The following is a 27,396-nucleotide window of genomic DNA, read 5'->3' on the forward strand; positions in this document are numbered from 1 at the left end:
TTGTCAGGATTAATATTTGGGGGATTAGGCAAAAAATGGTTCGGCACTGACAAGAAGGGCCAAAAGGCCTGTTTCTGAGCTGTAATTTTCTATGGTTCTATGGATGAGCATTACAGTTAACTCAAGCAATAAAAACATAAAAACAGCATGGCATTCGGGATGCATAAGTTGTTTTTGCTTTGGGTGCATTTTGAGGCTGTAATACTATCCCATTTCAGGAACCCAACATTAGCACCAACCTCTTTCCTGTAAGAAGCAGTACTATGTTAGTTGACCCTTGTGAGACGATCCAGTCTCAATGGGGATTGACGGTTTAAATGAAACACAGAATGCTGTGGACATTTGTACAGAAATTGACAAATTTACCAGTATTCATCACAAAGTCAAATAAATTAACCTGCTCCATCACAGATACACAACGTCACTGGTCCGTGAGGAAAATGTACACTTCCAGGCCATGATATATGCAGCCGAGAGACCCAGGGGTCATAAAACCAGGTGGAGACCAACAAACAGTCATACTTCAAAGCTGTGCTTTGCTTTGATACAATTAGAAAATTAGTGAACCTTGTTTATTCCGTCAAGTCTGATGATGAAGAGCATCAAGGCACAATGTGTGTTCCAGGGTTTGTAAATCCCGATCTCAGAGATTTAGGTGGTGTGAACATAGAGTTATGACAAGTGGAACTACTTGTCACAGTGAAGCTACCAGGAACAGAACCTCAGCTATTTACAATCTAGACCAATGACCTGGATGCTTCTGTCACTATTGCTCTTCCATTCATAGAATGGAGAAGGAGGCCATTTGGCCCATTGAGTCTACACTGATCACAATCCCACCCAGGCCCTATCCCCATAACCCCATGCATTTACCCTAGCTAGTCCCCCTGATACTAAGGGGCAATTTAGCTAAGCCAATCCGCCTAACCCGCACATCTTTGGATTGTGAGAGGAAACCACAGCACCTGGAGGAAACCCGGGTAGAATGTGCAGACTCCACACAAACAGTGACCCAAGATGGAATTGAACCTGGGTACCTGGTGCTGTGAGGCAGCTCTGCTAGTGACTGTGCCACCTCGAAGGAAATTAAAATGGGGCTCATCTGGGATTTGAATCTGGGACCTCTTGCATCCTAAGTGAGGATCATACCCCAAGACCCAGCAAACCCAAGGCCAATACAACAATTTCTTCTTCCTTCCACTTAGGTGTGAACATAGAGTTAGAACAAGTGAAACTACTTCTTCCTTCCGCTTAGGTGTGTCCCTACAGACAGGATTCAATGAATCGTCATGAGGTGGAAGTATCTTGGCGAATTTTCTCTCCTCCTTAACCCAGGTACTCTCATCTGTGTGGGAGGAGTTAACTCTGGGGCCATTTATAAAATTTTTCAAGGAAAAAAATGACCGGAATGAAATCAATGTAGAAATCTCCATCAAGATTCAGGGCAAATACATTGTAATTTGAAAAAAAGACACAGAAAGGATATACTCACGGAGGCAACATTTGTGTCAGCAGTTTTTCTGTTTTCTGTTTTTCTATTTCTAATTCTTCAGTTCGCTCCCTTATCAGATCTTCCAAGTTACTGGAATATTGTTCAAGCATTCTCAGCATCGAGTCGATAATATTGGTCTTTCTACCTTTGTTAATATTTTTGAACTGCGGAAGTAGAAAGGTATAGATAAATATATAATACAAACAGTGCATTATATGTGAATGGTGGAAGGTAAGGATATGGTGTGCTATGACTGCCATAAGACGAGCAAAATGCACAGAACATAAGCACGAGGTAAATTGATAAAACTATCTCACGTTATCAAAGACTTCATCACAGCATGGTCTCCTTTCAGGTATTTCATTCCAACATTGCCTCATTAACTGGATGCACTCTATAGGAGCGTGATCTGGGGTAATAATGGGCCTGAATAAAGGAGGAGGCTTTTTAATATTCTGGATAATTTCTGAAAAAGATCAATATATACAATTAGTACCATTTCTAAATCTTTTACAAATTCAGTTCTTAAAAAAAAAGTTTCTTCCCTATTCTATACTGAAGAGACTGGATGGGATTTTCAGGCTTTTCCCGCAGGCAGGATTATCCGGTGCTGCCAAAGGTGGAATTATCACTAGATTATTAATCCAGAAACTTAGCTAATATTCTGAGGACTTGGGTTCAAATCCTGCCACAGCAGATGGTGGAATTTGAATTCAATTACAAATATCTGGAATTAAGAATCTGCTGATGACCATGAAACTACTGTCGATTGTGGGAAAAACCCATCTGGTTCACTGATGCCCTTCAGGGAAAGAAATCTGCCGTCCTTACCTGGTCTGGCCTACATGTGACTCCAGAGCCACAGCAATGTAGTTGACTCTCAATTTCCCTCAACAGATAGGGATGGGTAATAATTGCTGGCCAGCCAGTGATGCCCAGGTCTCATGAATGAATGAATAAACTCTCTTCCCCCCCCAACAACGAGTTCTCTGGTAAGCCAGGGAAAATGGCATAGACATCGGCCAACGACGAACCACCTTCACCACTGTAAAACATGCCGCGATGGGGCAAAAAAAATCACACCCACAGACTCCTCCCAAGTATAATTTAACAGGATACAAAGAGGGGGAAAAAAACATAATATCAAAAGCTGGAATCATGACAAATGCAAAATATCCCCAGATAATGCACAAAGTATTCAGCAGATCATCTAGAATAATCGAATCGCTACTGTGCAGAAGGAGGCCATTCGGCCCATCGAACCTGCACCGACAATAATCCCACCCAGGCCTAACACTGTAACCCCATGTATCTCCCTGCTAATCTCCCTGACACTAGGGGGCATGGCCAATCAACCTATCACACACATCTTTAGACTGTGGGAGGAAACCCAGAGGAAATGCACACAGACACAGGGAGAACATGCAGACTCCGCACAGATAGTGAGCCAAACCAGGGTCCCTAGCGCTGTGAGGCGGCAGTACTGAGCTTTGTGCTGCTGTGAGAAACTTGGCTGATTTCTCAAGACGTCAAGGCATATTATAGCATGCTACTGCGGCTCGACTGAGCACAGCCCAGGCCACTTCCTTCATATCCTATTTCTATTCTGTGCAGTGCATTTACTAGTTCAGATACCGGGGGAACCTGCATTTAAGGTCACAAAGAAGCTGCTTACCTTCTGCAGGCATATCGAACATGCAATATGGTGGCCCCCGGATAACCACCTCTTGCATTATGATTGAGAAACTGTAAATGTCGCCTTTGATGGTGCCATTCAATAAAGGTTGAGGCTTTCGTAATATCTCAGGAGCAGTCCAAAACAATTCTGAAATAAACAAGTATCACATGTAGTATATATTTACAAAGCAAAACTATGGGCTGAATAATACATTTAAGCATCGATGGGCAGATGGAGGGTCCACAGCTGGAGCATTCTGATGTCTGGGCCCCCCGTGTGGAAATTGCTGCCAATTGGCAGCTGGAGTGGGTTAAAGAACCATTATCAGTGTGGGAGGGTGGGATGCCCGGTCTCTGAAGCTGTAGGCTGTTGGCAAAACAAAGTCACGGCCAGTCCAAGTGCTGCACACGGCCAGGGGACCCATCAGATGATCAACAGACCCAACTACTATGCATACTAAAGGTCTTCAAATTTCTCAGTTTAAGTTGTGGCTAATGTCTGCCAACCTCAATTTTTTTAAATTCAGCAACTTTCTCACCATTTGGCATTGGTGGTTTTACACATGCAATCAATGGCTCCCTGCACCTTGAGAAAAGCTGCCTTTTTTCAAAGTTGTGCAGCAGAATGTGTTATCCCACTGCGGTCTCTGCAAGCTGTGTGGAATGAGCTTGCTGCAGAAAGGTTCAGCACCATTGCCACACTCAATGTGATAGGCTTCTATTGGCTCTCAACACAGTTCAACAAGATCTCAAACACAGAAGCCCTACAGTGCAGAAGGAGGCCATTTGGCCCATCGAATCGGCACCGACCACAATCCCACTCAGACCCTATCCTGTAGACCCACTTATTTACCCTGTTAGTCCCCCGACACTAAGGGTCAATTTAGTATGGCCAATCCACCTAACCTGCACAACTTTGGACTGTGGGAGGAAATCGGAGCACCCGGGGGAAACCCATGCAGACACGGGGAGAATGTGCAAACTCCACACAGCCAGTGACCCTGGTGGGGCAGGCTCGAGGGGTCAGGTGGCCTACTCCTGTCCTAGTTCTTATTACAGTAAAAAGTCTGACAACACCAGGTTTTAGTCCAACCTATTTATTTGATAATATACTCACTAGCTTTCGGGGTTACCCCCTTCGTCAGGTGAATGGAGAGTTCTGGCCCACTCTCCATTCACCTGACGAAGGGACTAACCCCGAAAGCTAGTGAGTATATTATCAAATAAATAGGTTGGACTAAAACCTGGTGTTGTCAGACTTTTTACTGTGTTTACGCCAGTCCAACGCCGGCATACCCACATCATGACTAGTTCTTATTCACATGAGCAGCCTGTTTGTATCTATTGTTCATTATGAAAAGGGGGATGTCCTAGCTTACCTTAGTGGTGTGACCCCTACCATGAAGGACTCCCTGCCGGCAGACACATTACAGTTCAATTAAGATTTCACACCAGAAAAACAGTAATTAGCCTCTGATCATGTGACATGGTGTCATGAAGTGAAGCTGGATTTGAGTTTTGAAAAGCTGGAAGAAGTGGGTGGCACAGTGGAACAGTGCTTAACACTGCTGCCTCACAGTGCCAGGGACCTGGGTTCAATTCCAGCCTCAGGTCATTGTCTGTGTAGCGGTTGCACATTCTCCCCATCTCTGTGTGGGTTTCCTCTAAGTGCTCTGGTTTCCTCCCACAGTCCAAAAATATGCAGGTTAGGTGGATTAGCCATAGGGTAAATTGCCCCTTAGTGTCGGGGGATTAGCAGGGTAAATATGTGGGGTTACAGGAATAGGGCCTGGGTGGCGTTGTGGTCAGTACAGAGTCAATGGGCTGAATGGCCCCTTTCTGTACTGTAAGGATTCTAATTGTTCCAACCTCCTAAAAGCTGCTTGTGAAAAAACACAGACTAGGCAATGCTAACACGAGCTGAAAGTTGCAAGTAAAATACTGGGTGAGACAAAAATGGCTGTAAAACTTTCACTTCCAGCTCCGTAGAAACGAAAGGAGATATATGGCAGTACTGGCAATGTTTCAACTTGCAATGGCAAAACTATGAAATTTAAACAGAATTAATTAACAAGCTGGAACCGGTACTTTTTGTACTGTTGGGGAGAGCATGCCACAAATTGTATTCCACCCTAAATCCATCCAAAGAACAGCAAAAACAGACAGCAGCTGATCAGAAAGGTGGGATGTCACCAGACGCTCAGAGTACAGAACGACCATCACTCCCATAGCTCCAACAATGAAAGTGGAACAACAGCAACAGTCACCACGGCAATAACAAGTGCCATGGGAATCACACTTCCCAGACAGGGAACAGCCAATGGCAATGCACACGTCTACCATTAAGAGAACTACTTGATTCAATGATTACATTTGCAATGCATATGCAGCAGCTGAGGGTGAATAAGGAACAGTTTGTTAATGCATGAAAACAGTTGTGGTACAATGACTGACTCGGGTAACTCACAGTGATACGTGATTGTACAGGCAAATTTGTCTTTTGCTTATTCAGAGCAGAGGAATTCTTATATCTTCAGTTCGTTAAGGAATGGGGAATGTTTGGGTTTTCATAGAATCCCTAGAGTGCAGAAGGAGACCATTCAGCCCATCGAGTCTGCACCGACTACAATCCCACACAGGCCCTATTCCCGCAACCCCACATATTAACCCTGCTAATCCCCCTGACACTAAGGTCAAGTTAGCACGGCCAATCCACCGAACCTGCACATCTTTGGACTGTGGGAGGAAACTGGAGCATCTGGTGGGAACACATGCAGATAGGGGGAGATGTAAATTCCATACAGACAGTGACCCCGAGGCTGGAATTAAACCTGGGTCCCTGACGCTGTGAGGCAGCCGTGCTAACCACTGTGCCACCGTCCCGCCCATGACTACACTTGAAATGCAATCATGACTACATGTCCGATCTGGCTTGCCATAGTCAAGTGAACTCTGCCACAAGGGTTTCCCAGCAGGCAACCACTTTACACTAAGTTCATAAGAACATAAGAAATAGGAGCAGGAGTAGGCCATCTAGCCCTTCGAGCCTGCCCCGCCATTCAATAAGATCATGGCTGATCTGTCGCTGCTCAGTTCCACTTTCCCGCCCTCTCCCCATAACCCTTAATCCCCTCTCCTATCAAAAACCCATCAACCCGCGTCTTAAAAATATTTAGCGAGGCAGCCTCCACCACTTCAACGGGCAGAGAATTCCAGAGATTCACCACCCTTTGAGTGAAGAAGTTCCTCCTCAACTCCGTTCTAAACCGCCCCCCTTTTATCTTGAGGCTGTGCCCCCTTGTCCTACTGTCTTTTTTGAGCGGGAAGAGTCTCTCCATCACTATCCTATCCATCCCATTCATCATCTTATACGTCTCAATGAGATCTCCCCTCATTCTTTTAAACTCTAACGAGTACAAGCCCAGTTTATTCAGCCTCTCCTCATAGCTCAACCCCCTCAACTCCGGTATCAGCCTAGTAAACCTCCTCTGCACTGCCTCCAAGGCCAAAATATCTTTGCGCAGGTGCGGCGCCCAAAACTGCGCACAGTACTCCAGCTGCGGCCTCACCAATGCCCTATACAGCTGCAGCAAGACCTCCCTACTTTTATATTCAATCCCCCTCGCTATGAAGGCCAGCATCCCATTTGCCTTCCTGACCACCTGCTGCACCTGCAAGCTGGGTTTTTGCGACTCATGCACAAGGACCCCAAGGTCCCTCTGCACCGCAATAAAGACATTACACTGAAGAGACTAGGCTTTGAGCTCTAAACACCGTCACTGCAGTCAATGGAGTTTGAACTGCGAAGCTGAGACCCTGGTCTCAGGTGTGGTTTAAAAACACACTGTAACAAGCTCACCCGTAAGAAAAGAGATTCCCCGTTTGTTATGAGTCTCACCTTGAAGGTGCATTATTGGCTTCAGAATGTTCTATAGCATCAAGTTGGATCACTAATTACATTAATTAGCTTGTCATTTGTAATTTGAATAACTTAGGTGAGTTCCTGACCTTTTGACCCACCAGCAAACCATATTATTGGAAACCAGCACAACCACAACATAAACTGCACCCAATGGTCAGAGTTTTGCTGTCATGCCTGCCCTGATTCCAGGGACCGGTGAGGCTCGGAGAACAGTATTCTCCGTTGGCCTCAGGCGGGATCGTATGAACTCGGGCGGACGTGCCAGTTAAGTTCCACCCAACGTCATCATGTCTCCAAACATGCTCCACGAAGCTGTGAATGGTCCCAATCTGGGATCTTCTTGTTCAGCGCAATGTTGTTACCATGTATGGCCTTGATCATCTAATCACAGTAGGAATAGTGTCCCCTTGAAAGGACACAACACCAACTAATACAATTTTTCCATATTTTCAGAATCTAAGTGATTAGATTCGTTCTGTGTGAAAGAAAGGAGACTTTGATTTGCCTTCATTGAATCATGGGAATTAATGATGTTCATTCAGATATATTGGTGATGAGGATGAAGAGTTCAAGTGTTAATTTATGTGAGTATTTATTAATATTCCTAGGTTCTGCTTTTCTGAATTATTTACATTGTTTGCTTGAAATTACTGGATAAAATATTCCACTACAAAAAAAAACTTTGACTGACCCATGCAGCACAAATAAAAGTAGAGTTATTGGTACCTGTACAAGCTCAAAACATGTTGAACACATGGAATATTTTACTCAGGGTGACCATTGAAGCAAACAGTAAAAAATAGAGTCTAAGGTACAATTAGAAGTGCTTTGGCAGGGAGTGTAATGGAAGAGAAATGGTGAGAAGGTGATGAATAGGTTGACCAGTGGTTAGCATTGCTGCCCCACAGCCCCAGTGACCCTGGTTCAATTCCAGGCTCGGGTCACTGTCTGTGTGGAGTCTGCATATTCTCCCCATGTCTGAATGGGTTTCCTCCAGTTTCCTCCCACAGTCCAAAGGTGTGCAGGTTAGGCAGATTGGCCGTGCTAAATTGCTCCTTACTGTCAGGGGGACTAGCTAGGGCAAATGCATGGGGCTATGGAGATAGGGGGTGGGTGGGATTGTGATCGGTGCAGACTCAATGGGCCGAATGCCCTCTTTCTGCACTGTAGGGTTCTATGAAGGGACAGCCTTGTTGGGCCTAACAGTCTTCATCTGCTCTTTGAAGTTTTTTTTGTTTTTGTACCTATCTTTATCTATTATTTCAGTGCTTGCATAGTCTTATTCCCTTCTTGAATTTTGTCTTTTTCACACTTTTGCTGTGCCTTGTTTCGTTGCAGTTTGAGAGGTTGAGCTTGGTTAGTGATTGCAAGAGAGATAGGGAGGTTAGAATAACTTTTTAACAATTGTAAAGTCAAACCCAGACAGCACAGGAATGAAGGAAGCAAAGTAAAGGGTATATAGCTATACAGAGAATGATTTCTTCACAAATCTTTCCCGTGGACTGTATTTGTCAGATCCACAACATCTGATTCTCCGGCCTCTCCTCAGTGTTTTTCTCGGATGGGGGCACACCGTTTGCTGGCAGTGGGATCTTCCGGTCCCACAACTGTCAATGAGAATTCCCACTGAAGCCACCCCATGCTGCCAGGAAATCCATGGCAGGGGGTGCACAGCCAATGGAACCAGAAAATCCCGCCGGCATGAATTCCAGACCAGATGCCGTGTACATGAACAATACTTGAGTATTTGATACACTTCTCTCATTAGTAGAAATGAGAGTCATTTCCACCTAGCCAATATAGTAAATTGCTGTATAGGAAGATAACAACGCAGTGCAAGAGTCGTCAAAACAAATTACTGCATTCATCCATCAAGTACATTGGCTTCTACCTGTTTTAGGTGCACGATTAACAAATAAATAATGCATTTGTACATTGAATACAATAATTTGTTTTGACAACATGTTCACTGCCTCTTTATTTTCCATTACAGCACTTTACTGTTATGACTTTTTCTTTGCATAACAAATATATCCTCGATGAAAATGACCTTTACAAGGAAAGCTATCATTCATTTTATTGAAGTTTTGTAGCTGTTTTTCATAGTGTCTGTTTTGAGGTTTGCGAATATTTGTTCCTCTCAATAACAGGCATTTATGAACATTTGCTTTACCACTTGCACTTCATGATGGGCATTACCTAAAGAGTGTGTTGTAATATGTTTTGTGTTGGTATATTGTAAAAGTGCTGCATAATATATGAGGGCTTCATAAAAGGCTTTGTGAAAAAAGCATTTGTTAAGTATTTTCCATCTGTGCAGAAACGCATTAAATGATTTTCTGACGTAAATGATCCAGAAACATATTGTATCACTTATTCATAGTTGACGACAATAACATATGGTTCCTCTGGCTTCCTGCTATCCTCCACCCAAAATTATTTAATAAGCACCTTGTTAAATAATTTTTATTTAATAAGGAGAAACTTCAGTGAGGAGGATAGTTTGGAGAAGTTAGCACTGTTCTCCTTGCAGAGAAGAAGGGTTCAGAGGAAATTTGATAGAGATGTTCAACATCATAAGGGGTCTGGACAGAATAGGTAAGGAGAGTCTGCCTGTAAAAGTATCAAAATTATAAAATTTAAAATGATTTGCAAAAAAACGCACATGCGAGAAAAAGGACTTTTTCACACAGTGAGTGGGTTGGATCTGGATTGCTATGCCTGGAGGTATAGTGGAGGCAGGTTGAATCGAGCCATTCAAGAGCACATTACATAATAGAAACAATGTGCAGGGTATGGGCAAAAGGTCGAGGATTGGCATTAAGTCATAATGTCCATTTGGAGAGCTGGTGCCAACTTAATGGGGGGAGTTTTCCCATCCCGTTCGCCGCACAAGTCGTAGCAGGTGGGATTGTGGGGGGTGCGGGGGGTGGGGGGGTGGGCGGCGGGTGGACCATGCAAGGTCATTGACCTCGGGCAGGATTTTCCAGTTTTGAGGTGAGTGTGGCCGGGAAGTCCTGCCCAATGGGCCAAATGGCCTCCTGCTGCACTGTAACAATTCTGTGAAACTGTGGCATTTTAAAATGACTGCATTGTTCCTAGTGCTAACCTTCAGGAAGAAAGAAAGAGGCAACTTCTATCACTCAGGATAACCCAAAGCATTTTACCTCTGGTTAATTAACTTGGCAGGGCCGTCCACCATTGTGTCGAAGTAATTTACCAGCAGTTTTATAAGCTTTTGAATAATTAACATATAGATGACTGCTTTATGATGCAATACCAATAAAGAATGACAAAAAGAATGAAGAAAACAGCAGATTTATCAGGAGCTGCTTGTATGTTTTAACTGTGAGAGTTAATCAGGTTCATGTGGCACTGGGTGGGGACAGAACTGGTTCTGCTTTGACGGCTTCAGAATGTCTACATAGTTGACCACCTCCAGTTAGATAGAATCATGTACAATCAGGAGCTATTTGGAGGAGACATCACATTGCAGCTAGGACGCACACAGCCTTTCCTCACTATAATATACTGCCCTGCATTACAGTATGATCCCTACATAGTCATTTCTGAAATCAAATTGTAGAAACAATTTGTAACTTCCAGAAAGTATCTTACAACCCAAATATTTGTAAGTCAGAAAGGTTTCAAAATAACATTCTATGAGGATTAGCATATGGGCACTTAATGCTTTTGGGCAAAGTTATTTCACAGAGATGTGAACCTTTTATAATAAATATATGCCTCCGTTGAAATAGTGAAAGAAGGAATTAATTTGACATGCTAAGCGATCATCATACAGTGTGATTTCAAGCCTCAAAATACGTCACAGACGGAAGAGACGGTGGCAGCTGGTGGAATTTCAATTCTAGTAATAACCAGGAATTAAAAAGATAGCCTCAGTAATGGTGCCATGAAACCACTGTCGCATAAACCCATCTGGTTCACTAATGTCTTTCAGGGAAGGAAATCTGCCACCCTTAGCTGGTCTGGCCTATGTGTGACTCCAGATCCACAGCAATCTGGTTAACATTTAACTGTCCTTTGCAATGGCACTCAGTTCAAGGGACGGACAACAAATTCTGGCCTTACCAGTGATGTCCTCCGCATCCCAGAAAAGACACGATGGCTTAATGAATAACAATTGCCGATTGCCCAGCTCACAGCTCAATGAGAAATGTTGGCATGGATTGCATATGGAGGACTTGTTACAATAAATGTACATCAAGGTGAGACGCATTAAATTCAATCTGCTCTGCCTGTTTTACCTTCTGCTGGAGGTTCCGTCAATGGAATGTTTTGGGCTTTAGCCACGTCAATAAATCCATAATCCGTCACTTTCAGGACAAAGCGACCATCTACCACACAATTTCGTGACTTCAGGTTTCCATGCACATAATCTCGATGGTGTAAATACCTCATGCCCTGTGGCGGTAGATGAATGGAAAATTGTCCAATCATTTGCATTGAATTTGCTTATCATTTTCAGACTAAGTAATATTAAAATCATTCTTATTTGTTCTGATATACAGTCCACAATTCTATGCAATACCACACAAATCAACAGAGAGGTGCTTAATGGTGGTTGGTTGGCAGTTGGATGTCGCCTAGAGCTATGTGTGAATATGACCTTTATATCCAACTGAATAATCAAATACTTTATTTCAATGCTAACTTATATCGTTTGTTTTCTCCCATATGTGTATTCTACAGAGCAACAGAAACAATATCGGGTACAGACATTTTTGGATTTTCTCAATGATAGCACTGAAAATACTGATTCATTCATGTTGTAATTCCATAAATAATTGGCATTATCACTGGCAACCTATCTATCCACTCAGGCACTACAGCCAAACCCGATCCTCTCTTTACAAAATGGGCACGGTATTTTCCAGCAGGAATCATTAAACAGGATCGGAGGTTAGAACCTCTCCCTTCTCCCTGCTGATGATGTGGAGTTGCCGGCATTGGACTGGGGTAGGTACGGTAAGTATTCCCACAACACAAGATTGAAGCCCAACAGGTTTATTTGGTAGCACAAGTTTTCGGAGCACTGCTCCTTCACTCACCTAATGAAGGAATAGTGCTCTGAAAGCTCATGCTACCAAATAAACCTGTTGGACTTTAATCTAGTGTTGTGGGAATACTCACTGTCCCCCTACTCAGTAGCAACATGATTTGCAACATCTGTACAATTGCTGGAGTTGAAGTCGGCTACTCAGTACAAAACTGGGTGGAAAGGTATAATAGAGCTGTCTTGGAGCACATTGGTGTATGTAGCAGCTTGTCATGATTCCTATAATACAAAGGTGACCATACTTTGATTCAGTGGGAGGCATTGTGGCACGATGGTAGCCCCCTTACCACTGGACCGGAAGCTCTGGGTTCGAGTTCAACAGTAGTCATGATGTGGAGATGCCGGCGTTGGACTGGGGGTAAACACAGTAAGAAGTCTCACAACACCAGGTTAAAGTCCAACAGGTTTATTTTGATAGTAAACCCACTAGCTTTCGGGGTTTGCCCCTTCATCAGGTGACGCAGTGTTTTTCAGTTCAACACCAGGACTTGTTGGCCACAGAAGGAGCATTCAACTCAGTTCAACGGACTGATAATCAGCTCAGAAATCCTTCCATCACTTCCCCCACTATTCCCCAATGGGGGAAACAAAGGGGGTGAAGATACACGAACAAGAACAACTTGAATTTAGTAAAGTGACATCTCGCGGTTGTGACAGGTGCTATTGATGGAAATATTAATCTTTCTTTCCTGGACCCTTTTCTATTTGTTTGTTAAAATACTCTGACACAATTCAGCAATTTGTGATGAAATGTAACAACGTCCCTTTGCATACTGCATTGACGTATATCCCCTTCCATGTAAAATCTCTTGGTGAATGAGTCAATGAAGATTAGCCCAGGTTCCATTGTTGTAAGGTAAAATGAACCTTCTCCCCCTGTAGTAAGACTATATTGCATGGTTTAACAGTATCAGTCCCTGCAATGTTGACAGGAGCAGGAAGGGCCAATAATATCAGGAATATCATCAACCTTGATCAGATCCAGCAGAAGTGATGATTTGAACATCCAGTCCAATTTCACGTCTTCATTCCTCAGTAGATCCAGCAGACTCCCACGGGTGCCGAACTCCGTCACAATAGCAAGCATTCCACAGTCAAAGAAGAATCCAAGGAAAACGTTTATATTTTCGTGCCTAAAGTCCTTAATCTAAAGCAATGAAAATCTATCAATGGGTATGACCATAGAAAAGACAGATTTCAATCAACCTCTACCCACATCGAAATAAATTTTGCTATACACTTTTGATGAAAACTATGATCCCCTAACCAGACTAATGGGTAGAATGGCAATGTCCTGTCCTGTATTATTCTACTGCATTTTACTGTATCTCTGTTATGATATACACATGTCACCAGGAGAGATTGGATAGAGATGTTCAAAACCATGAGTGATCCAGTCAGGACAGATAGGGAGAAACTGCCCTCAGTGCTGGAAGGCTCAAGCACCAGAGGGCGCAATGTTTAAATTGATTGGCAAAAGAAGCAATGGAGACATGAAGAAAAGCTTTTCCATACAGTGAGTGGTGGCACGGTGGCACAGTAGTGAGCATTGCTGCCTCACAGCACCAGGGGCCTGGGTTCGATTCTGGCCTTTGGTGACTGTCTATGTGGGCTTACACATTCTCCCTGTGCCTGCGTGGGTTTCCTTTGTGTGCTCCAGTTTCCTCCCACTGTCCAAAGAATATGCAGGTTGGGATTGGCCATGCTAAATTGCCCCTCGGTTGTCCAATGACTGTAGGTTAAGTGGATTAGCCATGGTAAATATGCAGATGTTCTTTCAGAGATTCGGTGCAGACTCGATGGGCCAAATGGCCTCCTTCGGCACTGGAGAGATTCTATGGTTACGACCTGGAATGCACTGCCTGACAGTGTGGTGGAGTTGGGTTCAATTGACAGCTTGAAAAAGGAATTGGATCATTATCTGAAAGGGAAGAAAATTGCAGAGCTGCGGGGAAAAGGCAGGGGAGTGGCAGTAAGGCAATTACCCATTCAGAGGGCTAGGACAGATATGATGGGCTGAACTGCCTCCTCCTGTGAGCTATTACCATTCTGTGACTCCATAATTTAATGTTAATATCCAGTATTTGATATATAGCAATGGGCTATTCATTATGCCCCCTAGGAATTCACAAGAACTTTTCAAGGGGTCTGCCAAATTTTCAGAATGTTTCTAAAATGATTTCACATTGACCTCCTATTTCTTTGTGCTCCTTTATTAGTCTCTATCATCTGGCCAAAAAATGCCAGTGTCAGAACCTGAACTCCACACTCACCAGCGAACACGGCTAAACCTTTTAGCATCTGTTTGCATCTGATTTTAAACCTACCATTTCAAACACAGCATTTGCACCTGGCTTAATCTTTCCATATGCTTCGTAAGGAAACTTTTTCAGCCAAACCCAGTCACCCTGCGAAGGGAAAACAGTTTCATTTAGAAAGCATAATATCCTCTTGATGAACAGTCGCACTTGGAGCCATAGTTACATATAATAAAAGACAAAAACCTCAAAGCAGACAGAATCATGTTGAAGGGGCACTACTTTTAAGCAAAAATATTGGCAAATACTTTGCTCTTGTTTGTGAAATGTTCATGACGATGCAAGAGGTAAAATTTTGGTGCGTACATGTGATGTTAATGAGGCAATGGTGAGTTTAGCAGTTTTCTACTTTTGATATCTGCTAACTCTTTCTCTTCCGTTTTAAACCAGCTCATAAGTTTTCAAACATTTCCCTGATGATTTAAATATTAAGATTTTACCAATGGAAAAGATTCCTCTTCAGAACCTCCCCCCGCCCCACCGCACCACCTCCCCCCTCTCCCTTCTTCACTCAAAGGGTGGTGAATCTCTGGAATTCTCTGCCCGTTGAAGTGGTGGAGGCTACCTCGCTAAATATTTTTAAGACGCGGGTTGATGGGTTTTTGATAAGAGAGGGGATTAAGGGTTATGGGGAGAGGGCGGGAATGTGGAACTGAGCCACGACAGATCAGCCATGATCTTATTGAACGGCGGGGCAGGCTCGAAGGGCCAGATGGCCTACTCCTGCTCCTATTTCTTATGTTCTTATGTTCTTATGTAACTGCGCTGTGAAAGTCTAATTTAATAACTTCATTGACGTAACCCACCTCCCCTTTAGGATGGAACACAGACCCGCTCAGCATCTCTCCACTATAAAAATGAAAGCATAAACGATTTTTAATTTTTAACTCTGCGCCCCCCCCCCCACTTCCCCCCACAATGCTTTCTCACTCATCGAAGGAGTTTATTTGTAATCAGAGCCTTTCTCTTACTGTTAAAAATTAGAATTTTAAATGCTACAACCAAAATGCAGCGAATGTAAATATGAAATAAAAATTACCTCATAAACTGCTACATTTGAGTTCTCGTGGGTGGCAGGGGTTAGACTTCTCATTGAGTATGACCACTTTGGAGATTTCCTATCTCTGGCCTCTGAAGTGCTTTGCCCTCCTTCACTAAATTGACTTTCTTCAACACTGAGTTTCTTAAAAACCAGACGTGGAAATGTTAAGAGTCAAACAGAAATGATATTTACCATGTGCAATTATGAAGAATACTGATTTTACTCACTATTTGTTAAGTTTCAAATTAAGTTTTAAAGTTTATTTACTAGTGTCACAAGTATGCACACTGCAGTGAAGTTACTGTGAAAATCTCCTAGTCGCTACAACTCCGGCGCCTGTTTGGGTACACTGAGGGAGAATTTAGCATGGCCAATGCGCCCTAACCAGCACGTCTTTCGGACTGTGGGAGGAAACCACTCAGACATGAGGAGAACGTGCAGACTCTCCACAGACAGTGACCCAAGTGGGAATTGAACCTGGGTCCCTGGCGCTGTGAGGGCAGCACTGCTAATCACTGTGCCACTCAGTGCCAGTGTGCCACCCACAGTGAATTACATTACAATATAAATGATTATAACTGGCAATATTATGAATATTTAGCTAAATTACTGACCTTTCCACTGAGCTGTGGGTTGATGAATGTTACATCATTGAGTGTCAGTAAAATCTTATCTGGGCCCTTCAGTAATTTTATTTGGATTACTCTCCGCCTGGAAATGACAAATCAGAAATCAGACCATAGGAAAATTATGAGTTAAAATACCCGCTTGTACTGTTAGTTGTCCTCAATGTGTCAGCCTTGGTGCAGGGCCAAAACTCTCACCTCTCAGGCAGCAGGCTAAGTGTTCCTGAGACCTGAGCACATAATTCAGGCTGGCACTGCAATGTATGACTGAGGAAATGGTGCACAGTCGGAGGTGCTGTCTTTTGGATGAGATGGTATAGACCAAGGCACAGTCAGCTGCAGGTAAGAGAGAGAGTGCAGAAACGGTGCACGAGAATGCTGCCGGAGAAACTTCAGTCATGAGGATAGATTGGAGAGGTTGGGACCGTTTTCCTTGGAGGGAAGAAGGCTGAGAGCAGACTTGACAGAGATGTTCAAAATCGTGAGGGGGCTGGACAGTACAGATCGGGAGAAACTTGTAAAAGAATCAACAAGGAGTGGGATCAGATTAAAGTGACTTGCAAAAGAAGCAAACGTGATGTGAGAAAAATCCTTTTCACACAACGAGTGGTTCAGATCAGGAATGCACTGCCTGGAAGCTTGGTGGAGACAGGTTCAATCGAGAGGGCGTTAGATGAATAGAAACAATATGCAGGGGGTACAGGGAAAAGGCAGAGGGGATGGCACTAATTTAAAATGTTGTTTTGCACAGCTGGTGCAGACACGTTAAGCCAAATGGCCTCTTTCTGCGCTATAACAGTTCTGTGATTCCTCAAAATGTTGGAAGGATCAGCCAATTGTTTATCAGCCTCTTGACCCACAAAATGAATGTTCCTTCAAAGGCCAACAAGTCCTGGAGTAAGGCTTGAACCCAGAATCTCAATGACAGAGGCATTACCTACTGAGGCACAAATCCTTTTAATTGGGCCACGGCCAAAGTCACATCAACTCCCTCATTCAAGCTCTGGATGAAACTAGTCCCACTCACCGGATGTAAATTTGTGTAATATCTGCGGATGAATGTGATCTAACCTGCCACCAGCCCATTGTATGCCATTAATTCAAGATTGGGTGATGGCCAAAAATGTGCATAAATATCTATGATAGAAGAATAGATTGCAACTTAATGCTTGGACTTGAAATCTTTTACTGTTAAGGGTAATTAGCCAAAGGCTATACCTTATACAATAGGCAAGACCCATGATGAATAACGCAGCAAGGATGATCATCAGAGACACTGTTACAGCAAAGAATGGGTCAACTCCTGAAATAAGAAGTAAATAGAACATGTTACATTAGAATAAAGTTAAAGAGAAATAAAACTTCTTGAAACTTCTGGCAGTTTATTATAATCACCCCATTTCTTTCATATACTCCTACACATGAGGTGGCACAGTGGTCAGGACTGCTGCTTCACAGTGCCAGGGAACCCGGTTCAATTCCAGCCTCGGGTGATTATCTCTGTGGAATTTGCACATTCTCCCCGTGTCTGCGTGGGTTTCCTCTGGGTGCCCCAGTTTCCTCCCACAGTCCGAAGATTTGCGAGTAAGGTTGATTGGCCGTGCTAAATTGCCTCTCAGTGTCAGGGGTGTTTAGTTAGGGTAAATTCGTGGGATTAAGGGGATAAAGCCTGGGTGGGATTGTGCAGACTTGATGGGCTAAAATGGCCTCTTTCTGTACCGTAGGGATTCTATGGTTCTATGGGTGCTGAATATGGATTCAATGCAGAATCATGGGCAGGACCTTTCAGCGGGGGAAATTTGGTCCTGCCACCCAAACAGTCAGTGGGGATTCATCCACGCCGATCACAATAGCCCCGCTACCCTTTAATGTTCGACTGGAGATGGGACTTTTACCCTTGAGGTGGTGGAACTCCCACCTTAACCAGCTGCTACCCAATGAGATTGACTGGCTGCTCTGTGGTCCCAACAGTAAGAAGCCTCACAACACCAGGTTAAAGTCCAACAGGTTTATTTGGCAGCGCAAGCTTTCGGAGTCTCAGGCTCTTTCTTCAGATGAGTGAGGAATTGTGCTCACAAACAGGACGTATACAGACACAAACTCAATTTACAAGATAATGATTGGAATGAGAGTCTTTACAGGTAATCAAATCTTAAAGGTACAGGCAATGTGAGTGGAGAGAGGGCCATGCACAGGTTAAAGAGATGTGTATTGTCTCCAGCCAGGACAGTTGGAGAGATTTTGCAAGCTCAGGCAAGTTTTGGGGGTTACAGGTAGTGTGACATGAACCCAAGATCTTGGTTGAGGCCGTCCTCATGTGTGCAGAACTTGGCCATCAGTTTCTGCTCAGTGATTCTGCACCATTGTATGTTGTAAATGCCACTTTGGAGAACGCTTATCAGAAGATCAGAGGCTGAACGCCCATGACCGCTGAAGTGTTCCCCGCTTGGAAGGGAACACTCCTGCCCCAACAGTGCCAGTGGCAGCAGTGGCCAGGACCGGGACTGCAAGCAGTCATCAGATTCTTCAGGTGGAATTTTATGGCCCCATTGCAGCAAGGTCATGCCTGGAAAATACAGTGAGCCCTTTAAAACTCAATTGACTGCAGCAAAACCAGAAAATCCCACCAGGGAGAGGGATCGTGAAATTCCAGTCCAAGTCACAGAGTTGAGACTAAGAGAAGTGTGGGGGTGTTCACAGTGGGAAGGCAAGGCAAGATCCTGGGTGGAGGGGGTGGGCGTGGGTCTTGATGGAGAGGCCACTGGGGAGGAAGCACTGTGAGGGGGGGCACTCTGCCCGCTTCATGCCCTTGACCCAAGAAGGATGACCTGCCAGATTTCCCCACCTATCCCAGGAAATGGTCCTTGTGGCCAATAACTGGCCATTTAAGTTATTGGCCACAACTGAACTGGGGTGATCGTGGGTGCGCTGTCAAAGGCCTCAACTGTCCCTTGTTGAATTGCGGACAGGGTGGTGGCTGGCAGGAAGCTTGCAGCTTCATTCATTCACTTACACTGGCGTCCAATGTGCATGTGTTGGTTACCGAATGGTGTTTCTTAAAGTAGATTAACACCAAGTCTTTAACTGGTTGTAAAACTACATCCATGTAGGTAAAGTCACCATAATCCCAGATGACCATAGGCTGCTGTGAGGGGAGGATTTGACTGGTGGTGATTTAACCTGAGGATCACCACACTTCAGGGAAGGGCCAAGGTTGAGAAGGCAGGGTCTTCATAAATAACCTGTGTGCATCAGGGATATTGCTCGTAAGATGTCACCCCGCTTCCCTCTGTGCCACAAGCCCGCTAAAACCTGGCTCCACACCTCCCTCCACAGCTGCTCTGCCAGAAACAACACCCCCCCCCATTCCCCCATACAGTTATGGGAACTATCTGTTCTCGAAATGCACACATTACTATTATAGGCAATCTGCATACAGATTCATCTGCCATGTATATTTGTACACTCTTCAGACACGCTCCTGCATAGCTATCCAGGTGCAAACAGACAAATAAAATCTGTACCATTTACCTGTGCAAAACAATCATTTTTCAGTTGCCAAGGACAAATCACGACATTACCTCTGTAACTATGATTAGAACTCTGGTAGAACAAAACCTCGGGACTTTTATTTAGTGCTGCCCTCAAAAATTTTAAAAATGCTGTCAATTATTCACAAAACCAGAGCTGCTGCTTGATTGTGATTTTGTTTTCTTTGGGGCAGACTCTAGTTTTCTAATTGTCCAAAAAATTGCTTGCCAGGGATATTTATTTTCCGTATTTTCAATAATAACCCGGGTTGGGGAGGGGTCATATTAACAGGCAGCAGATTTCTGTGTAGCCACGTGAAAGGCCAGTCTTTCTGTCAGCAAAGTAGACAGAATCCATAGGATCACTACAGTGCACAGGAGTCTGCAACAATCCCACCCAGGCCCTACCTCCGCAATCCCACATATTTACCTTGCTAAGCCTTCTAACCTACACATCCCAGGACACTAAGGGGCAATTTAGCATGGCTAATTAACCTAATCCGTACATCTTTAAACCGTGGGAAGAAACCAGAGCACCCAGAGGAAACCACGCAAACTCCGCACAGACAGTGACTCAAGCCGGGAATCGAACCCAGGTCCCTGGAACTGTAAGGCAGCAGTGCTATTCACTGTGCCACTGTGCTGGCTGCATCATAGCTGGCTACAACATGGATAAGAAGAGAGATTTTTCTTTGAATAACTAACGCTACAAATGATAAGACCATATTTGCACTTATAATTTAAGAGAAATGAGAGAACTGCACTAATGATTCAGAGGCTAATTATGCCAAAAGCTATGATGCCAACCTGGCAACTAAGGATTTCAATTTGATTTATTCTGATTTGATTTATTGTCATATGTATTGAGATACAGTGAAAAGTATTGTCTCTTGCGTGCTATACAGGCAAAACATACCGTGGATAGAGTACAAAGGGTAAAAGGGAAAAGGAGAGGGTGCAGAATGCATTGTTGCAGTTACAGGTGAGGTGAAGAGAAAAATTAGCTTAATATATAATAGGACCATTCAAAAGTCCGATGACAGCAGGGAAGAAGCTGTTCTTGAGACATGGACAGGGTAGATAGTCAGAGGCTTTTTCCCAGTCAATTATAAGGGGGCACAGGTTCAGTGTAACGGGGGAAAGTTTAAGGGAGATATGTGGAATAAGTTTTTCATGCAGAGAGTGGTGCATGCCTGGAACACGTTGCCAGAGGAGGTGGCGGAAGCAGGCACATTAGCAACACTTAAGAGGCAATTGGAAGTGTCCATGGATAGGGAGGGAATGGGGAGACACGTTTCGAGTAAGAGTAGAAGTTAGGGCATCATGATTGGTATGCGTTTGGAGGGCTGAAAGGCTTTTTCCTGTGCTGTACATTTCTTTGTTCTTGTTTTTTGAGTCTGTTGGTACATGTCTTCAGACTTTTGTATCTTTTTCCTAACAGAAGAAGGTGGAAGAGAGCATGTCTGGGGTGTGTGGGAGCCTTGATAATGCTGGCTGCTTTCCCGAGGTAGCGGGAAGTGTAGACAAAGAGCAAAAAACAATACAGCGCAGGAACAGGCCCTTCGGTCCACTAAGCCTGCATGGAGTAGACAGAGTCAACAGATGGGAGGTTGGACTGGGCTACGTTCATACCCCTTTGTCGGGTTGTGGAGGCCTGAGATTTGAGTCCCAGTTATTACTGAATTTTTGCACAATCTGTTGAGGCAGCAATAGAAGCCCCACGGGCGGTCTCTGTGCCCTGGGCGAGGAGACTGGAAATCAGTGGAGTCTCCATTCCTGAGGTGACTTCTGTACAAAGTGCCACTGTAGACTCAGTGGGGTCAGATCTGACTTGAGTGACACTCTCTGTAGTTACTGTTGGAGCGACTAGTGTGAGCAGACATTCATTTGTAATGCCACTCGGTAGAACACACAGTTAATGAAAAACATATTGAACCATATTTTGCTGGAACAAGGCATCTCGCAGCATCTGTCATTACTTAGACCTGCCGTTGCACATTTAATCACAATGGGATTTTTCCCTATAAATGACTGAGGGTGCAAGCTGATAACTCACAGGTGGAGAAAACCAGGCATCAGGAGCTGAAGTGAATGTGTCACCAAAAGCTCATGGACTGAGCAGAAAGCGTTACAGCAGAGTGGGTGGTTCAATGTCAACTTCAGGTACAAAGTAATTTGATTAAGGGAGGAAAGAAGAAAAGGAAGAATTTGTTTTTAAATGCCATTTAGAAAATCTCCAACAATTATTAAAACCTGAAGGAATAAGTTTTCGTATTGCTATAATGAATGTGAGGTTTTATAAAATGGTTATGCTGTGAGCCGTCTCTTTACTTTCAGGTAAAATGGAGTAGTAAAGCGAGTCAGGTGATCTTCATCGACTGTTGCCTGACAACAAGCCTGGGTGGTTTGGTTACCATGGGGACAGGGTGATACTTACTGGGAGAAAAGTGTAAAATGTTCGCAGGGTGGCGTGGTTGCACAGTGGTTGGCGCTGCTGCCTCATGGGTCCAGGGACCCAGTTTCAATTCCTGTATTGGGTGACTGTGTGGAGTTTGCACATTCTCTCTGTGTCTGTCTGAGTTTCCTCCAAGTGCTCCGGTTTCCTCTCAAAGTCCAAAGATGTGGAAGGAGATGGATTGGCAATGCTAAACTGCCCCTTAATATCTCAAGATCTGTAGGTTGGGGGGATGAGCAGAATAAAAATGTGGGGTTGGGCGGATAGGGACTGGGAGGGTTGTGCTATCAGAGAGAGAGTTGGTGCAGTCTTGATGGGCCGAATGATCTCTTTCTGCATTGCAGGAATCCTATGATTCCATGAAACCAAAGGCTGATCTCACTGTGGCTAGGCTTCCGGTCTACATGTTTCTGGATGAAAATAGAGAAAGAGAGAATGGAGCTGCTGTGGAACAGAGAGAAGATGATGCAGGTGGCATGTTACAGGGTCAACTGGCTTTTTGACAACCTCAATTGCCCCTTGATTATTTATTAAAATATGGCCACAATGCTGTCGACTTTGACATGGGGGTGAGCTCAGGCATGGGGTAGCAAGGTGGATTCCTGCCCTATTAGAAGTGTCCCTCCCCACCCCCCCCACTACACCACTGAAAACATGCCTGTTATGGGCACAAAATATCCAGCACATTAATCTTTGACACCTATGAAACATCACACTTTTTCTCAGGCAATGAACAAACTCCCAACTGGAACTCTAAGCAGTGTAAGATTTTAAAAATGTCATGTTACCTCCTGTGCAGATTTTCCCACGAGTAAACCAACAGGCTGAGTCCGCTTTCGGTGAGATTCCATTGGGAAAATTAATTGTTCTCCCTGTCAATCGGAGTAGGCCTGTTTCCATATCGACGGTGTACGTGTGGTGCAGTTCTGTTCCTTTGCCATCAGTGTCCAGGATTACATAATCGGTGAAACTGTCCCCATTTTGATCTGTCCAGATCTTCTGATTAAAACCGTCAACTTTTATGTTCTTGGAAAATTTTGCGATGTTACTGCCGGAGACCCAGACTTGATGTTTTCTGTTGTTATTCATAGCTTTGGCTACAAAATAGATAGCGTTATAGATAGTTCCAAACAGCGGTGATACCTGGTGACCAAAAGGCAGAAGGATTTAATGACATTGTGACAGGTTTACATAAGCAGTTTTCTTTATAATAGTGAACATGGGGATTTATACATGTAATGGGCAGGATTTTCCATCTCTCCTGCTTTGTGGCAGTGGAAGTGGCCCTTTATTAGTTGGTGATGGAATCTTCCAGTCCCACTGCTGTCAATGATGTTATTCCCATCGTTCTCACCCTCCATCACCAGGGAACCGTGGGCGGGGAAGCGGAGGAGGTATTGGTGGGATTGGAAGATCCCTCCGCTGGGAATGGCTGCAAAATCCCACCCAATGTAGAGAAAAGACACAATCACTTTATATTGGAGCCTGAAATATGTCTGCCCTTGGTGTTGTTATATCCCAGCCTCTAACCATGTTTCACTAGAATGACTAAACTTGACCCTGGCTCCTTGGGGAAATCACCCACGCAGAGGATCAACTTGAATGGCACAAATATGTGAAGGAAGTATGGCTTAGCGGGTAAATGTGAGCTGCGATACAGTTACTGAGTAACTGGGGCCTCAGACATGCCCTGATTGGGAATGTGGTGGAGGCAGATTCTATTGTGGCTTTCAAAAGAGAATTGGAAACAGCTCTGAATAGAAACATTTGTAGTGTTATGGGGAAGAGGAGGGGGAGTGGGACTGGCACACACATGCGGGGCAGAGTGGCCTCCTTTTTTGTTATAAGTTTCTAGTCTAAAACTAAAATAGCTAACGCTATTAGTGTAATCCACCCTAGCGCTTAATATGTGTGGATGGTGGGTTTTGGTAATGAGGATAAAATGCTTTTTCAACATGTACTGCCAAACTCATCCATAATAAATTTTCCCTTGGCAAGGAACCTCCAGCACACATCCCGATCTTCAGGAAAAGTGGGGAGATGGCTGGAAAATAAGGAAGTGGTACCTGATCAGGCTTCAAGTGCGTTACAATTTCCTGGCTCAGCACACGTTCTTGAAATGCCTGATGGAATGACATTTCCACAGAATCCACAGTGATTGTCAGCACTGAATCATACGCTTTCTGCAGCTTGGAGTTGTTGAGCACTGGGTAGGGAGTGTTTTGGTACGGAAGACTGTAAAGAAGAGCATCATAGGGGATAAATACGTAGCCTCCGTCAGTCATCTGCAAGTCATGGGCTACTTCCAAAAGGTGTTTCTGTTCCTCACCTCCAATTAGAACTGAGTGCATACACATGATTATCACTGAAAAACACACAAGAGGATTTTGTTATCAAGTTGTCATTGAGGTATCAAGATTCATAATTCTGGCTTTATACTATAAAAAGTAGAATTACGTAAGAACATTGGAAATAGGTGTTGGAGTGGGTCATTTGATCCTTACAGCCGGCTCCACCATTTAGTCCAAAAATGGCTGATCCTCAACCTCAGCTCTGCTTTCCAGCGCTATCTCCTTTTTCCTTTAGTTTCCTCAGCATCCAAAAATCTACTGCTCTCTGCCTTGTATAAATTCGGCAGCAAGTTTTGTAACCTCTTGTGTATTACTGATACGAGGCTCCATGTCAAGTCAAACTGAACTGCAGGTTTTCTGGTAGGAATGCAACACATGAATGTTGTAGAATCCCCACAGTGCAGAAGGAAGCAATTTGGCCCATCGAGTTTGCACTGACTCTCTGACAGTGCATCTTACCCAGGCCCTATCCCCATAAACATGCCAGTAAAAATATAGGTTTGTCCAGTCAAGTGTAAGTGTATTTTTAACAGTGCAATTGTCATAATTACTACCAAACAAATCTCTCTGGCATTGAAACTTATGTTTTTCAAGTGTGGAGTGTCATTCCCTCCAATTTTAATTATTTTTGGAGATTATAAAAGAATTTACATTTTTAAAACAACTTTTTCTTTCTGCATCTTCTCTCTCATTCCCATATATCTTTCCCTCTATTTATTTTACCTTCTGTTAATGATTTCACATTAAATTCAAATTCCATATTTTACACTTTGTGATTTAAATTTTGTGATTCCAAATTTTATAATTTTAATTATTTAGTTTATTTATTAGTGTCACAAGTAGGCTTACATTAACACTGCAATAAAATTACTGTGAAAATCTGCTGGTCACCACATGCTGGCACCTGTTTGGGTACAGTGAAGGAGAATTTAGGAGGAAACCCAGGCGGACATGGAGAGAATGTGCAAACTCCGCACAGACAGTGACCCAAACCGGGAATTGAACTCGGGTCTCTGGCGCTGTGAGGTAGCAGTGTTAACCGCTGTGCCTGGGCTTGGTAACGCCTGTTGTTTTGGATAAGGGTGTGGCTTGTCGACCAAATTGGCTTCTCTAAATCACGTTGGTTATCCTGGTGAGGACACGGTGTGCGTATCCAACATTCATGAGAAACATGCAAAACAGGCAAATCATAATCCTAACCTGCCTGAAATGCTAATTTGATGCCACTCGTGCCTCTTTCAAGCTCAATGCTGCAGCTAATGCCTTTTCTTAAATCTCACACAGCTAAATATGTGTTAGTACGAGAACACGAGATAGGAGCAGGAGTAGACCATACAGACTACAGGGTCTGCTCCGTCCAACATTCAATATGATCATGGCTAATCTTGGACTTCAACTCTACTTTCTCACCCACTCCCCATATTCCTTGATTTCTTGAGAGGCCAGCAAGCTGTCTATCTCAGCCTGAAATAAATTCAGTGATGGAGCATCCACAACTCTTTGGGGTAAAGAATTCCAAAAGATTCACAACCCTTTGAGTCAAGAAATTTCTCCTCCTCTCAGTCCTAAATGATCATCCCTCTCATCCTATCATTGAGTGCCCTGTGTTTTAAATTCCCCAAATGGTAGAAACGAACTCTCAGTGTCTATCCTGTCAAGTTTCTTCAGAATCTTCGGTATGTTTCAATGACGTTGTCTCTTATTCTTCTAAACTCTACGGAATATATCCAATTTACTCAGCCTCTCATCGAAGGACAGACCCCCTCATCCCAGAGACCAATTTAGTGAACTTTCAATAAACAGCCTCCAATGTAACTATAGACTTCCTTAAATATAGAGACCAAATTGCACCCAGTGTTCCAGGTATTACCTCACCAAAGTCCTGTAGATTTGCAGCAAGACTTCTTTACTCTTGCATTTCAATCCCTTGCAATTAAGACCAACCTGGTCTTTGTAATCCATAGTAATCTCTGGATTACTATCCAGTGACAATATCACTACACTGCCACTCCCCTCTTATGTTACTATCTGTCTCTTCATCCACAATGTTAATATAGATTGTAGATAGCTGGAGCATCAGCATTGATCCATATAGAACTATACCAGTCCCAGCTTGTTAACTCAAAAATGTTCCATTTATGCCTAATCTTTGTTTCCTGTGCTGTCTAATCCTCTGTCCATGTTGATATATTACCCCAGTCTATGAGGCCTTATTTATCACCCTTCTATGTTGCAGCTCATTGAAAGCCTTTCTCTTTAATCTCCCTTACCCGTTACATCTGCAGCAAACTCTCAACAAATCTGTCAAACACAATGTCCCTTTCATAAAACCATGTTGACTTTGACTGATCATTCTATGATTTTCTAAGAGCATTGTTAAGATTTCCTTAATAATAGATTCCAGCACTTTCCTATTAACTGATGCTATGTCAACTGTCTTGTAGTTCACTGTTTCTTTCTCCCTCCTTTCTCAAAAAGCAATCTTGCACTTGCTAACTTTCCAATCTGCTGGGGTCATTCCAGAATTCAAAGAACTTTGAAAAATTGTACCCAGTGTTCCCAATATTTTTGCATCCGCCTCTTTTAGAACCTTAACATGTAGGTCATTGGATCCCAGGATTTGCTGGATTTTCACCCCTTGAGTTCCTCCAGTATTTTTTCTCTGTTGATATTAATTACCTCAAATTCCACATTTTTATCACACAGGTTATCTTCTATTCCTGCACCTTGAATCTTCTATTATGAAGACAGACACAATAGGTTGGAGTTTGGCTACAAAGGCAAACAGTTCAAGCTAGGAAATTTCCTGTCTTGCTGGACCCACCTTGGTTAAAAGCACTCCAAAACAAATGATTTTACTCTGGGGGGTGTTAGGGAATAGGAGAGGGGTTGGTGGGCTATAA

The 27,396-nt window shown here is 43.6% G+C and overlaps 1 protein-coding gene across 1 annotated transcript in view; it reads right to left on the bottom strand.

The window, feature by feature from the left end:
* LOC145342388 (retinal guanylyl cyclase 2-like) overlaps positions 1 to 27,396 on the bottom strand; it is a 48,000-nt gene that overhangs the window by 15,271 nt on the left and 5,333 nt on the right. The window contains exons 3-13 of the mRNA XM_080187926.1: positions 24,209 to 24,507; positions 22,931 to 23,285; positions 17,376 to 17,460; positions 16,146 to 16,242; positions 15,529 to 15,672; positions 14,499 to 14,579; positions 13,142 to 13,318; positions 11,360 to 11,516; positions 3,168 to 3,317; positions 1,810 to 1,958; positions 1,493 to 1,656 (exon numbers count right to left, since the gene is read on the bottom strand). Of these exons, the coding sequence (XP_080044052.1) occupies positions 1,493 to 1,656; positions 1,810 to 1,958; positions 3,168 to 3,317; positions 11,360 to 11,516; positions 13,142 to 13,318; positions 14,499 to 14,579; positions 15,529 to 15,672; positions 16,146 to 16,242; positions 17,376 to 17,460; positions 22,931 to 23,285; positions 24,209 to 24,507 (1,858 nt within the window). The remainder of the gene's footprint in view (positions 1 to 1,492; positions 1,657 to 1,809; positions 1,959 to 3,167; positions 3,318 to 11,359; positions 11,517 to 13,141; positions 13,319 to 14,498; positions 14,580 to 15,528; positions 15,673 to 16,145; positions 16,243 to 17,375; positions 17,461 to 22,930; positions 23,286 to 24,208; positions 24,508 to 27,396) is intronic.

Source organism: Carcharhinus amblyrhynchos, chromosome 4, assembly GCF_965287045.1.
Source record: "Carcharhinus amblyrhynchos chromosome 4, sCarAmb.v2.hapA, whole genome shotgun sequence".
NCBI classification, from domain to species: Eukaryota; Metazoa; Chordata; class Chondrichthyes; order Carcharhiniformes; family Carcharhinidae; genus Carcharhinus; species Carcharhinus amblyrhynchos.